The sequence below is a fragment of the Melanerpes formicivorus genome, unplaced genomic scaffold, assembly GCF_026170545.1.
Source record: "Melanerpes formicivorus ecotype bairdi unplaced genomic scaffold, bMelFor1.0.p_v2 SCAF_29, whole genome shotgun sequence".
Taxonomy (NCBI): Eukaryota; Metazoa; Chordata; class Aves; order Piciformes; family Picidae; genus Melanerpes; species Melanerpes formicivorus.
Genome location: NW_027142381.1, coordinates 4279507 through 4295065, shown reverse-complemented (window position 1 = coordinate 4295065; position 15559 = coordinate 4279507). Strand labels below are relative to the sequence as shown.

Below are 15559 nucleotides of genomic sequence, written 5' to 3'. Positions count from 1 at the left end.
TCACTACACTAAAGCACTCTGACCTTTAATTAATTTTCTTTCTCCTTTTATATGGTAACTTCCAACTCCAAATTTTTAATGCTCTACTGGGATGAAGAAAGAGTCTGGAATGTATTTTAGTTATGTTTCACAGTGCCTAAACCTGGACAGTCATTTCAGAGAGGGAGAAAAGGCAGATGTAGCAATTAAGAGCAGAGGCCAGGTAAAAACAGCACTGTCAGCAAAATCCTAACTTTCTCAGGATGTGAGGCTTAAATCTCCATTTTCAAAATGCAAAACAGACTCTACTACCCAGCACTGCAACAGTCACAGAAGATGCTGTTTTCTTCAACAAGACACCAAGAGGTGCAAACAAACATTCCTTCCTCCAAAGAATCCACTATCCTCAGGGCAAACTTAAACCCACTTTCTTCCTACACGCCTGAGCAGCGTTTATAAAATCACAGCAGCTACTATAAAACAGAGAACAGACTTACAGAGATGAGTGTGCATGTTCTCATGTGAACATGATGGTATTAAGGTTAGCTGAGATGACTTCCATCCAAAGCAAACCCAGATCAGCCCAGCGACTAACAAACTACAGGATGCTGCTAACACATACCCCGACTGAGGCACCATGCATTCCCACTAACTGACGTTCTCCATCCTCATACGCAACTTCCTTCTGCCTTCAAGTGATAAGAAGCCAAAATACACATTGACCCCTTTCCCACAGCAGAGTCTGCAGTTATAACCTCAACATCAGCAGCAGAAACATGCACTATGTCAGTGCTATGTGCAGCTTTCCTACACATTTGATGTCTGGGAGAAGCATGAGGTGGCAGTTCTGGGGTTTACCTCACCACAAAGGGCATGTAAGAGCTGTGAGCTTCCTCATGCAACTCTTAGCCAGAATTCCTCCTTCTTGACTTTCTTGCCTTCCTGCATCTGAAAAGGAAGCTTAAGTATAGCAAGCAGCTGCCTAGGGAAAGGAAACATGAAACAGTTCCCTCTCCAGTGGCTGCTTTGTACAGATCACCATTATCTTCTCTCATTCCACACTTACTCTATAAAAGCCCAGAATTAAAGTCTTAATCATGACTTACAGAAATCCTTGTGGCTGCACACGACAGAGGGATGACAGTTCTTCCTTCTAAAACATCGTTAGAAGTTACAGATTATGACAGTTCCCTGAGTAGGAAAGTAGCTGTCTTCCCCTGTTTATTACAAGCTGATTATTTCAAAACACTTTCTTTTTTTTATTTTATTTTCCAGAGCTAACTTTGAACAAATTTTACCTCTGTGCAACACAGGAACAACAAACCAGACGCTTGCTTGATACTGAAAAAATACGCTTCGAGTCCGAGTTAAAAATAGATTTCACTTGAAAAAGAGAAATATTTGCAAATAAGATGAGGCAGAATGAATTAGACTTCATCCAAAACAAAACAAAAAACAATAAAGAACTTGCATATTAAGCAGAACAAAAAAAAAAGTGACTCACTTGTGGAGCAGGTGTGCGGGCGGCGCAGGCAGGCTCGTGGCGGGGGTTGAGTTTGCACCGCTTATGCATTGTGCACCACTGAGAGCTGCACCATCACGCTGAGAGCTCTTTGGTTTAGTGCTTAGTTCTCTGGATACTGAATTAAGGTCTCATATGTGGTGGAATTTCAACAGCCCATTTACAAAGCAAGTGGAGAAACGAACAGCAGATATTTTTCTTTCAGACCCCAAACTGGAGATCTGTAATTGCGCACAGCGATGGTGCTTCCTGTTGGGCCACAAACACCATCGGCTCTTGGATACACGTTTTACCACTTGTAAGTGCAAGATAAGACCTTCTTCTACAGCTGGAGATATTGTGCAGCCTACTGTAAAGATGAAAAGCATTCAAAGAACCTCAAACAGAAGCTGCAACACAAGTAGAAAACGCTCACCAGCAGAAAGCACAAGCCATCAGGTGAATACCAAAGAGCTGGACCAGACATTTGGGGACAGTGTTTTCCTGTCAACCTTTAGAACAACATGCTGGTGCCCTGCTGGCTTGTTCTGACACAGACCTAGTGTCCTTATCAGCTTTCCAAGAAACTCAAAGACCACCTCCTAACAACTCAGGACAAGAAAGGACAAAAGATACATTAATTGTGAACTACTATAAAAAGGTCTCTGCTATTCCTGGTGCTTTCTGAGAAGCATGAAAATCAGCCAGTTGCATGGCTGGCAGCTCAGAACAGCCACAAGGAAAGCAATGTGTTTTCAAAACCTCTACATACCACAAGCACCAGAGGCCTGATAAAACATTTCAGCACGTTCTCACATGATCCCTTCAGAAGCCACCAACATATCACTTTTATCCAAAGTTTACATTTACAAAACATTTCCCCTTCCCCCCACAGTAAGTTTCACTGAATGCAGGTGAGCAGGTTTTTTTGTTTGCTTTTTTGCATCCTTCCTCCTCTGCATTTGCCTTTTTCTTTTAAAAAAACCAACACACACTCAGAGCAATAGAGAGATTGCATGGATAGGACACAGAGGCAGCTGTGGCTGTACTACAGTCAGTGAGACATCCCTCTGCATGGTAAACACAACCTGTCTGTGTGGGCAAGAAGAGAACAAATACTGCTACCACAGCCTGTACCTCAACAGCAAACACAGAATGATCCTGCCTGCACTAACACTGAGCTCAAACTAACCTGGGCTGGAACACCTCTGACCTTCATGGGGCATCTTACACTCAAAGGCAGCACACCCCTCGAGCACTGTGTGTGAGGCTGCTCAAGTGCATACTCCAGACAGTTACTCAGGCAATTCCCAAAGTATCACTTGATTTTCATTCCCAGCCAATTTGTCTTTCCAACCACGGAACTGCTACAGTCAACAAATTCAAAAGGTGAATTTTTCTACCTTCAATTAACTCCATTAGCACTGTTTATAACTACGTGATTGATAAATGCTCTACAGAAGCTCTAATTGATGCATTTTTTTTCCTTGGAACACATAAGGAACCCCTTGGAGCTCAGACACTTAATGAAAAGCAATTTATCAGCTTGCTTTGAATAGCTGAATCTGACGCCTTAGTGCAGAGAGAAACACACTTTGCTTTAAGCACTACTGCTCAGAAAAAGTAAGGCGCACCATGACATTACGAGTGCCATGAGACACGGTTTGGATTTTGATCCGGGTGACAGCGACCAGAGCGCTCCTCTGGCTGAGAAACCTCGTACCATTTACAGTATCACAGTATAACTAAGGTTGGAAAGGACCTCGAGGATCATCGAGTCCAACCTATCAACACAGACCCCATGACTAGACCATGGCACCAAGTGCCACGTCCAATCTCCTCTTGAACACCTCCAGGGACGGCAACTCAACCACCCCCCTGGGCAACCCGTTCCAATGACGAATGACTCGCTTGGTGAAGAACTTCCTCCTCACCTCGAGTCTAAACCTCCCCTGGCGCAGCTTGAGACTGTGTCCCCTTGTTCTGGTGCTGGTTGCCTGGGAGAAGGGACCAACCCCTTCCTGGCTACAACCACCTTTCAGGTAGTTGTAGAGGGCAGTGAGGTCACCCCTGAGCCTCCTCTTCTCCAGGCTAAACAATCCCAGCTCCCTCAGCCTCTCCTCACAGGGCTGTGCTCAAGGCCTCTCCCCAGCCTTGTTGCCCTTACTCTGGACACGTTCAAGTGTTTCGATGTCCTTCTTAAACTGAGGGGCCCAGAACTGGACACAGTACTCAAGGTGCAGCCTAACCAAAGCAGAGTACAGGGGCACAATGACTTCCCTGCTCCTGCTGGCCACACTATTCCTAATTTAGTACAGCTTCACTGGCATCCTCTCCCCCAGAGAGATTTGCAGATGTGCTTTTCCAGGACAGAGGTCAGGAGTGCTGGATAAAGTTCCAAGTTCTCCTACACTTATGGGGCTGGAAGCCTTCTGACTGCTCCTTGTGCCAAGTGGTACTGGGGTGGATGTTCACTGGGAAGCAGCAGCTCAGTGTTTCAGCCTGGACGTGTGTTCAGCTGCTCACAAAGGGGACAAAAATAAAGTGCTTACAGAGTGCTGGAATGCTAATTTCTCAAATTGAGTGTTGCTTTGTATAGTTGACATATGCAAAAAAAAAAGAAAGGCATTTAGAGGGAAAGGCTTGACATCACAGAAAATGTTATGTTGGTATTAACTGGGGGGGATTAACCAACCTTCAAAGCCTAAAACCTAAACTCCCATTGCAGGGAGTATAGGCTGGAGATTTCCAGTATGGAAACTGGTCCCTGCTCCATGTGGCAGACTGAACCTAAGGATTACATATTTCCATTGCACACGTGAGTCTGCTTCCCATTCCTGCAGCACCTTGCTCTCTTCCATTTGTCTTTTGATGCAGATAAAAGCCAATGCAGATTGCAACTGCTGATACAGAGAAAGGCACAAGACAGTGTGCCTTTGGACTAAGGGAAAAAAAGGACTCGGGTCCAGACTGCTCAAGCATGTCAAGAGATTGTCTTTGAAACTACAAAACTCGAAATGAAAGCACTGCATTTTTATTTGATTTGATCAAAGAGACTAGAAGGGAGGGGGAGAAACCACATCCTACAGATGCAGGCTAAAATTTAACTACTTCACACATAATGTGGGACCGGCTCATCCCATACAGACATAAATAAAGAGACAAAACAAAGAGGTAAAGTCACTCTCGCTCTGAATACGCTGCTGCCACAGATCGCTGCTTCAGAATCTGCCAAAGAGCAACAGGAGCCCATTTCAAAGCCAGAAGGACAGAGGAAGCAGATACCCAGCACTCTCACCAGGGGCACACATTTTCAGTCTCCAGGGAAGAGCAGAGGAGCAAGCAGTCACAGAAAACAGACTCCAAAGTAATGGCTATTTGAATAAATAACCAATTACACCCTGTGTGACACTGCTCTACTGACCTGACGGGGATACAGCAAAACTGTGGCAATCTCCTGGAGCAGAGCTTTGCACTGCAAGCTGCAATGGGACAAAATTGCAGTTCTCCTGGAGTGGGGCATCCACTTCAACATAGGCTCAGCATCAGGAGAATGAGGCTTTGCAGAGGTACAGATACAGGTAGCAACAGCCTTGCAGATCCCAAAGAGGAGCAGAGAAGAAACAGATACCTATTGCTGCCATGCTATTTACGATAAAGGATTCTGAATACCTGCTGGATAGGCTGTATGCTCCTGGAAATTTTGAGCAGCAGAAGGTGAACTATTTAGGTTGCCTCTGGGCTAAAATGATCTAGGTCTTTGCCTTTCACTAAAAATTAAGCAGAAGTCATTTTAACGAGTGAGGCAGACAACAGCCTTGCACAGGAGATCAAACAGCTCTCCAGATGTTTATTTTAAATGACATTCAGAAGCCAGTACAAACCAGATTTTAAACAGGGAATAATCCTTAGCATCATTTGCATGAGAAAAATGGAAAAAAAGGTTCCATCCTGCTGCTCTGAAACTCTCCAGGAACGTGCAGGGTTAGATTTTTCTTCCTAGACTCTTCAGATAGGAATTTGAAACAGAACAGCTCCACGCTGCAGTCTGATGGCTGTTAAGCGTGTTTCTCCCCTGCACTATACGCTTTGATGGATGCCTAACACACACACGCAGGGGCACACCTTGTGATGGGAACCTTTGACCTTCCTCACCAAGACTATTCAAAATTCCAGACTGGAAAGTGTCTAAAAATGTCAGTCCTAAATCTTGTACCTTCTTCTCATCTTGCTGCTTCACTGAATGCCTCCTGATTGCGCCAAGGCAAAATATTCAGGCGTCAATCTAGGTAGCTTGGGTGTTACACTGACAATGTCTGGAGAGAGGAAGAGAAGACAGATTTCCAATAGCTCAGACACTGCTCTGTAAGTAAAGCTGCTACACATCAAGAGAGATAAATAAAGAGGGAAAGTAACACGCTAGAGAACTTTTACCAAGGTCACTTCAGGATGCCGAACACTACCCATCTGCAGGGGAAGATTTAGAAGCCCATTCCACTACAAATATCCATTCACTTGCTGGCAGCAACAGTCCTTGTTAAACCAAACCGGTTCCAACCATCGGAGAAGAACGTCAGGAAGATGATATTAGCTAACAAACAGAAAAGGAAAACCAACAGATCCAGTCCTGGATGGGTGTCCTCTGCAGCAAACCACAGCCCCACAGCCTGTGCAGAGCGCTTCGTGCCTCAGAACAGGCAACACAGGTTATGCCAGTCAAAAGGATGGACAACTCTGCTCGACTCAGTGCTAGCAGCTCCCGGTTTGCAGCATTCTGCATGGTGCAGATTCTGCACCATTTGGGCACAAGCAGAACCAGAATCCCACTAGAACAGGAGGTTTTATGGCTCCACTGACCTACACATTGCATTTCCTCCTTGCTCTGAGATCAGGGCTGCGGACACATGGCAGATTCCTGCACAGACTGTGCCACGAAGAAAACGCCCCGCACCCAAAATATTTTATCAGTCAGTGCTGCGCCCTTAACAGGAGTGTTTCTTGACTCTTTCAGTGATCTGAAAGACATGCTGGGCAAAATTTCAAGCCACGACAAAGTGATCTTATCAGTTCTGTGCTGTTCTCGCTACACAAGCCCCTGATTCAGCAGCATGTAATAAAATCTTCATTTGCATGAAAAGCACTCTCTGATCACAAAGTCTTCTGTTCAACAGTCCTCTTCCCATCTACAGCGTGGATGTGCGAGCGCCACAACCATTTTGCTGGTGACTAAGGTGGAATAATTTATTTATGCTTTATTTGGAGAGGCTTTCAACATTTTAATACACTCTTTCCCCAAAATTCTAACAGCATTTCTGAGCAACACAAAAGGTGCACACAGCCAAAGCCCGCAAGCGCTGCAAAGTCCACACACCACACTTTCACCTGCGCTTTTAATAACCACGTCACGTAAAGGACATTTCCTATCAGCACACAGTGACCATAATGTCTCCAGCATTCAACAAGTCCAGTTTTTTCCAGTTTGCATTTACAGTGTTCAGTGTCATGACACAGAGCGCTCACAGAGGATCTGTTTCAAAGGGAAGGAAGGTGTAGCCATGCAAAGAACAATGCTCTGCCTGCAGTAAGATTAATCGCTGTCATGGGAAACCAATAAAAACAAGTATCTCGTTATCTTTTCTTTACAAAGAGACTGTTAAAGCTTAACTATGTTAGGAAACTTTTCTCCTTTGGACTAAATCATGAGTCTAATGTATGTAGGCCACACACATACCAGCACATGCAATTAACTGGATCTCCTGATGCTGCAGGAGAAAGTCCACTGTTCCAGAGGCAGGTTGAAGCCTCCATACAACCAGCCTGTGCCTTGCCCTGATTAGAGATCTCTCACCAAGGCCAGGCCCAGCTCCCTGCTCCAGGTTAACAGCACCTCCCACTTTCAACTGTTTGCCAAAGTTAATCACATCCCACATGTACACCCCAAAACCACACCAGGCTCTGAGAAAGCTCAGTCAAAACAAAAATACCTTGCATCACGTCAGCAGCGCAGTCCCCATTTAGAAACGTTTTCCTTCACACTAATCCAGCACCAAAATGTTATGATGTGTGCTGTGCTGATCAAGGAACAGTGCTAATGATGCTGCTGCCTCCTGTCTATCACCAAACATCTAATCTAGCGCGTGGCCACGCAGTGATGGCCCTGTGACAACAGGCACTTGAAATTGGGCAGCTCAGCAGCACTTGTACACTGAATTTTTGAACGAGCTATTCTAAGCTGCTTTGCTTGCAATTTCTGGCCTGTACAGTTTGAAAGCACACGGTTCTGGCCCTCACAAAGAGCAGACCTGTAAATGACATCTTGAGGATTAAGCTGATTGAGATGCAATTTGCCTAGCAACCATTCATTAAGCAGAGTTCAGAAACAGGCCAGCAATCTATTCCACCTCCTTATCTGAGCAGTAAACAGATAACAGTCTCTACTGTGTCCTCCATCCTCCGGTTCAGACACATTGTAAACAGATTTTTCAGAAGTTTAAACTCCTACAGTAAATCTCAGAGAACAATCCTGCCCTCCAAACACGAGGGATGCAGTTTCACCAAGCGCCTCACAAGCATGAAACGGCTCTAGAACGAGGGGAATGCAAATCAAATGGCGAAAGCATTTGCAGTTCCTGTGCCTCTAACATTTTCTCCTACCAACCCCATCCTAGCTGTTAAATGAATAAAAAAAAAGTAGTGGTTAATCACGCAAGCCTTCAGCATTGCTATTCTGATCACTGGAAAAACACTCAATAAAAATCTTATTCCCTTCCTTCATCTTCTGGAAGGAATCGATCGGCACTTCCAAAGTCTTTTGACAGAGGTTCCCCCCTTCAGAGAAGAAAACAGAAGTCACGTCCTCCCTCCCATTAAGCATTTTTTCCCCCTCATAAAATAAGCAGGGCAAGGTAAATGTCATCAGCCAAAAATCAAACCAGCTATCTGGGCTGGGAGAATTTAGCTGAGGAGATTAAGCAAAATCACGCGTTTGCATAACTGTTTCTCCGCAAGAAACAGCTGATAATATCCCATTCCGCCCCAAAATTAAACAACAAAGATTAGCAGGGACACGTTTTAAGACTATATACCTGAATGATTTTCCTTTGGTGTACAGTTCTTCTGGGAAATCACTGTGACATACAGCATGCTATCGCAATTAAATATGCAAGAAAGAAGAATTAAACTGACTATGAATAATTAATACCCTATAATACTACTTCATAAGGAAAGTCTGGCTGAGTATTCCCGCAGATGAGCTCTACCTAAACACCAGGCACATCAGAGATGGGAGCTTTACTTTTATGATGGAGTCTAAAGCATTGGGTAACTTTATGGCTGCTGCTCAGTCCAGGAGAAGGTGCCAGCCGTCCGTGCCTCCCTCCCTTTCTCCTGCGTGCTGCGTGCTGAGCTCCAGAAAAGCTGGAAGAAAGGCAGTGTTGCAATAGGAGCTGCACTGCTCACCCCCACCTCAGAGCCAGGAGGCTTCCTAAACTCTTCCCATTAAAAAGTATAAAGCGATTATCTGACGTCCCAGCAGAGAGAATAAAGCAAATATGATGATGCAACAAATACTTACACGATAAGATCGAGCTAACGTGAGAAAAAACAGTTAAAAAGGTTTGCAAGAGGTAAGGAATGCAGCTTACTTTCCCAGAATCTATCTTAACAAGAAAGATACCATCAATTCACAGAGTAGACCTTCCTGTTTCACATTTTCTGTTTTGGAGACTGCAGAACACCAACTGGCAGCAAAGTCACAGTTGGGTGGCTGGCTACAAACTCTCCCACCTCCAGCACAACTTTCCATCTGTAAAGAGCAATCAAAAATATGTCTGGGTTTTTTTTTTCACCAATAGGAAAACCTTAAGTCACTTAATATTTGCTGAAGTCCTCATACAATTGGTATTCAACTCTTGGCATTTTCCACCAGATGGTGGTGGTCAGGTCAGCCTCTTGCTAATTGACACACAGCACACTTGTTGCACACATTAGGCTGGAAATGCCCAGTTCCCCCCCAGTTCATCCAAGCAGCACGGTGTACAAACGACACCCCACTGCAGAGCGCTGCTTTAGAGATAAACATTTGAAATCCAACCAACGTTTGTGATCACCCAAGTGGAGCAGGGCACCACTGAAGGTGTTTGCTGAAGGTGACAGCCCTACCAAGATGTGTCCAGCAGCTCAAAGCCCCATACTGCTCCAGCTACCAGCTCAGCCACAAGGGTCTGGTCTCCTGCAAGATGCACCACTCCTCCCCTCCAAAGCAAACACAAACCAGGGGTCTTTTCTGCACACAGACAAAGTCATGCTGGAAGTGTGCTAGCTCAATATTAATTTTCTATTAAAAATTAATAGGATTAAATGAAGCTTGCAAGCCAGCAGGCATCAAGACACTTATTTTGCTGACACACTCATTGCCTGGAGGAGCTGGAAGAGAAGGATGGACTGAGTGTTTCTCCATGATGGTGGCTGTGAGGTCCCATGTGCCAGCCAGGACAGGGGGGCAGGGGGCTGCTCTTCACATCTCCAATGGGTCTCTGTATTCCACCAGTGCCATGCCACTCTGCTGGTGAGTGGCTTGACCTCCCAGTCAGAAACTGGTAGAGAAAGTGGAAGACCATTCTGGTGAAAACTCCAGCATCTTCTCACTGGAGATCCAGTCTTCTGGGCACCGGCTCTGACCCTCACCCATGTGCATCCATGCCCCTTCCTCACTGCCAGAATTAATCCCCTCACCAATGAGCATCCTGCAAATACCCAGAGTTTACATAAGCCAACTTTTAACCTTCACTCCCTATTAATGTTAACAGAACAGAAAAAATTAACCATGTTGCAACAAAAAAAACCCCACTGTATCTGCATTTCTAATTATACAACAAAACACACCACATGGCAATATTTCCAAGCACCTTGCTGGGAGTAAAACAGCCAACAGACTATGGCTTCCATTTTGAGCAGTGGATAAAAGAGTAACCATCACTGAGGTCATGAGCATTCAGGGATGAGGACATGAGAATCAAGGAAATGAAGTGAGGCACATCAACAATGATAACAGAAATGTTAATGATTAGAAAAACAGTCACCTTAAAACATTCCAAATTTCAAAACCTCTCCTACTTTTTAGTGGCTTAGCCTACTTTTCCCAACCTAATTTGCATGATCAAAATAGGCCTCCTGCCAGGAAGCATTAAAATGGCAGCCCCCCATCGAGACAAAACTCCCTTCACCATACGAGACTGAAGGACTAATAACTACTCCCAAAAACATTTTAAATCCATTAATGTTGTTTAGTAAACATTTATTTAGAATTAGTGCAGCTCTCAGAATTGTTTTATCACGCTCTACTAAAGCATTTCATAAAAGCTTTTGACAGAGGAGCAGACAGCCCCACAAACACTTGTACCCGGTCCAAAAAGCCAAGCACCCTCCTGCTCTGCTGCACTCTGAATGTTTTCCACTCAAAACCCCCCAAAGCATTGTCCAGTACCAACCAGACAATTCCCAACAGCTCTCTGGGGTGCCTGGCTGGGCAGCTGGAAGCACCCCACACCAAGATGTAGGGAGCAGCCAGATCAGAGTACACCAACCCTGCTGACCTCCATGCTCGGCAAATAATTCTATATGCTGAATAAAACCCAGGCTGGCACAATCATGTATAAATCTCCTATTACTGATGCACTGAAGATTTGGATTCTGGTACTAATATACAGTGCTTTACACAAATTTATCTGAGCTATGTGTTATCCTTTCAGTGCCATCTGCACAAACCCAGAGTTTTATCTAAGCACTGGAAACCAAAATAAATCATTTTCTCCTTAGCTGTGATTTTGCTGGAGACAGACGCCACAAACCTGAGAGCTGGCTAGTGCAGGCTTGTCTAGTTAGAAATAGAATTATATCTGCATCAATATGATATATTTTTAATAAAAGAAGGAGGCAAATCAGACCCTTGATATGGAAACAGTCTCAGCCAGCACCCTCCTAGTCCATGGAGGACAAAACGTACAGTGCAAACTGTCCAAATCAAACCGGGATTGGCATTGTCATTTCCCCTAATAAGAATCAAGAGATACATTTTAATTGCCACACATAATGAAAAGTACCTGCTCATTCTCCACTTGCTGCATTTATTGCTAACACAATACAGGGCTGGAAGGCTTGGTAGGCTATTTTCTGGGGCTGTGAGCTTTTCAGCAAGTCCATGCCCCACCAAATCGTGAAGACTGAACTTGGTTCACCGACCTGCAGCCACCATCCAAGGTTCTTGGGACGTATTACCCAAAGGATGTTGACTTGCTGGAACATGTCCAGAGAAGGGCAACAAAGTTGGTGAGGGGTTTGGAGCACAAGCCCTGTGAGGAGAGGCTGAGGGAGCTGGGGGTGCTTAGCCTGGAGAAGAGGAGGCTCAGGGTAGACCTTCTTGCTCTCTACAACTCCCTGAAGTGAGGTTGTAGACAGGTGGGGGCTGGTCTCTTTTCCCAGGCAACCAGCACCAGAACAAGAGGACACAGTCTCAAGCTGTGCCAGGGGAGGTTCAGACTGGATGTTAGGAAGAAGTTCTACCCAGAGAGTGACTGCCCATTGGAATGGGCTGCCCAGGGAGGTGGTGAAGTCCCCATAATTGGAGGTGTTTAGGAGGAGACTTGATAGGGTGCTTGGTTGCATGGTTTAGTTGATTAGGTGGTGTTGGATGATAGGTTGGACATGATGATCTTGAAGGTCTCTTCCAACCTGATTTATTCTATTCTATTGAAAGCCTCTCACCCTGTGAGAGCATCCCCTGTGAGTGGGAGACCTCACAGTAATTAGCACATTCTGATACTGGAAACTCAACTAATAAAGCCCAGGACTTCAGAGATGTGAGTCCTCAAAGACTTGCTGTTCACACATTTTTAAAGTCAGTAGTAAGTGAATGTTGTTCTCCAAAAGCACTGCAAGCAAAAGAAATTCCCTTCCCCTGGTTGAACACATTCTCCAGCCCAGAGCTGCAGCTAAAGGTTCACGGAGGATCCCTGAAAAGACCAGAAGTGCTCTGTTTTCTTATACAGAGCAACTTCTAACATCTGAACTCGCTGCTGTGGGGCTTGCAATGGATTTTCTTTGGCAAATCAAGCTGTCTGAAGCACAGATTACAAAAAATAAACACTCAACATTTTTTAGATCAAGCTTGCCTCCACAGACTGCGTTTTATGCACTTTCCCTGGAAATGTTACATCAGAATAAAATCAGATTTAATTGGCTCTTAAATAACTGAACAGCCACTTTAATTTTATTTCAATAGCAATAATTCATAACTCAAGCAGCTGAAATTCCAGCAGAGAATGACAAGTAAATAGAGCAGAACACACTGAAGGAGAGTATGAATGCCACGCAGTGAAAGGTGATTTCTCTTAAACTTCACGCGTCGCCATTTTATGGGCATCTCAGAGCCACAGCCACATAAATACTCAGAGCTGAAAATCTGTCAGCCCTGGGATGCTACACAGTTCATCAGCAGAAACTGCTCAAAGACCAAGAAATGAGGTGATCCTTGCCCAACTGGAACTGCTGGGAGAGCAGCTGGGATTTTAAGCAGGGATGCAATTTCCCTCGCGCACACTAGATGGAAGTGTGCAAAATCTTAATTCCTTTCCTGTCTCAACTTAATTTTAAGAGGTTGAAACATTGCTTCACACTGTCATATGCTGAGAAATCCCTGTTTTGTCTCCTCATCATCTTCACTCATGGATAATCAGTACATAAGGGGATGCCCTAAAATAGTCATAGAATGGCGTAGGTTGGAAGGGACCTCAGAGATCTACTCCAACCTCCCCACCATGGGCAGGGACACCTCTCAAGGAGACTCAGCTGCTCAAGGCCTCATCCAGTCTGGCCTTGAACATCCCCAAGGGTGAAGGCATCCACAACCTCCCTGGTCAGCCTATTCCAGACTCCCACCAGTCTTGTACTGAAGAACCCACTCTCCCTCAGCTTCAAACCATTCCCCCTGGTCCTATCGCAGGACACCCTTATGCTCTGCTGAGACTGAATAGTGCACAGGAGAATATTCATCAGAAATATTAAATCCAGGCTAACTTCTAAAAGTACACACATTCTATATCTAGAGTGCTTAGTAATTACTGATGATTTGTTACATGTTCAGGATATCTTAACAATACAGCAATTCTAAAAATACCACTTCCTCAATGAATACAAAAGGTGTTAAACACTTCATACACACTGGTGCAGTTTCGACTGGGAAGCAAACCCCACATTTGGAAGAGATACTGGGAAAGGTATAGGGAGAAAGAGCAACTTGAAGTCTTGCAGAAGGAGCTAGACACAGATGAGAGCAGCAGAGCAGCAAACCTGAATGGGATTAAATTACACACAAATCTTCTGGAAACTCTTAAAAGTGACTTGTTCCAAAACAAGCCATTTCTAAATTTAAACACTGAAGAGTTCACAGACAGGAAAACTCAAAATCAGGCAATGGTGTGATCACCAAGAAGGCACTGGAAAAGCTGTTTTCCCTTGCCTGCTCTGGCCTTTTCACATATTGATTTTCCTCCAGGCTCATTCACAAATGCTCAGCATAGTTGTGAACAATTTAAGAGTAAAAGCCTGCATGAATTACCAGCTCTAGGAACACATCACCCATTCCAGGCAAAAGCTGGGGGCTTTTCTGCAGCTGAAGGGAAAAAAAATAAATATAAACAACCACCCAAGAATCAGAACAGACTGATGAGGTAGAAGGGAAGGGCAAGCACATACCTCTTTCCCTGTCCATAATGAAGCCAAATCACACAACATTCCTCTAGCTCAGAAGATTAAAAAAGGCAAAAAAACCAGAAGAAAGCAGTGAGAGAAAGGAAGGCTGAGTGAAGAGCAATGCCGGATAGAATAACCAAGTAGGCATGCAGGGCTCCCCTTTCCAGATGTTTAAAATGTATGCCTTTTCCATTCCAGATTTCAAAGAAAGATTAGCAGAGGGGGGAAGTTTACTTTGGAGAGTGGGAGCATCCGTGTAGGTTTTTTGGAAGAAGGCTCACACGAGGCTATTTCCAACCAACACAATTTACACTGTGCATACACACACAGCACTGGCTCAAGACAAGGAAACTGCAGGGCATTTTTCAAAGTGTGCAAAAAAACTGCCTATGGAGAGGAACAAACGAGTGGCCAGGCAGCTGAAACAGGAAAGGGCAGGACTGCGATACGCAAGCCCTCCACAACGCACACTCCGAGTCGCACACCAGAAGAAGAGGGATAGCAGGATACAGCAGGGGATGCAGCAGGGTCAGGAAATGAGGAAAATACACACAGCACTCAGCATCAGCTCATGCAGTATTTTACCAAAGAAAAAAACATGCACTATTTCCCACCTCCCTGTAGCAACAAATCTTTATTTCTCCACCAGGAACCCCACACCCACCACACAGGAAGAAGTCACCTGGGAAGGCTGCGCATGGCTCCCATCTTAGCTGCGAGGCACAGGACAGGAAGGTTGCCTGAGCAGGAGAAGTGACATTACAGAAAACAACTGGATACCAGATCCACCCCGAAGAGCCAAGCCTGTCATTTCACCTATTTCCACTTGCTCTCACGTGGCTCTGAAATTAGAAACAATCAGAATCCTGCTGGAAACAATATATGGCACCTTAATTGGGTTGGCTGCACCACAGACGTCAGCGCCGTATCAATTGGTAGATCGTTTTTTGACTACCTTTTTTTTTCAAATCCTAAAAATAGCTTCACTTTCATGGTTCACCTTTTCAGCATCACAATTACTACAGACATTGTAAGAAATAATAGGGAAAAAAAAGAAGAAAAATCCTCCTCACTCACTGCACACCCAAGATGCCACAGAGCCTGCTCCCGCTGGAGGCAGGGTCTGCCACCTGATCCAAGAGAATTTTACTTAAAGGTTTCTCTCAGCTGCACTGCCATTTAAAGGAAACTGGTTTTCTAACACATTTCCCTATAGGACACCCATCATTGCATCTACTTAAAAGCCTGCAGCAGTCGAGTTATTGCTAAATACATCAATAACCCAGACGTTCAACTCAACTGCTCCACGCATTCCAAGCACAACCCCGTGCC

At 44.8% G+C, this 15559-nt stretch overlaps 1 protein-coding gene across 4 annotated transcripts in view; it reads right to left on the bottom strand.

The window, feature by feature from the left end:
• Positions 1–15559, bottom strand: part of FAM222B (family with sequence similarity 222 member B) — a 40899-nt gene that overhangs the window by 20473 nt on the left and 4867 nt on the right. Inside the window, exon 1 of one of the 4 annotated variants that reach the window (XM_068154555.1) lies at positions 477–527. The exons of the other annotated variants lie outside the window; for them this stretch is intronic. Within the exon in view, the coding sequence (XP_068010656.1) occupies positions 477–492 (16 nt within the window). The 5' untranslated portion in view covers positions 493–527. Of the gene's footprint in view, positions 1–476; positions 528–15559 lie in introns of those variants that run through there. 4 annotated transcript variants of the gene reach the window in all.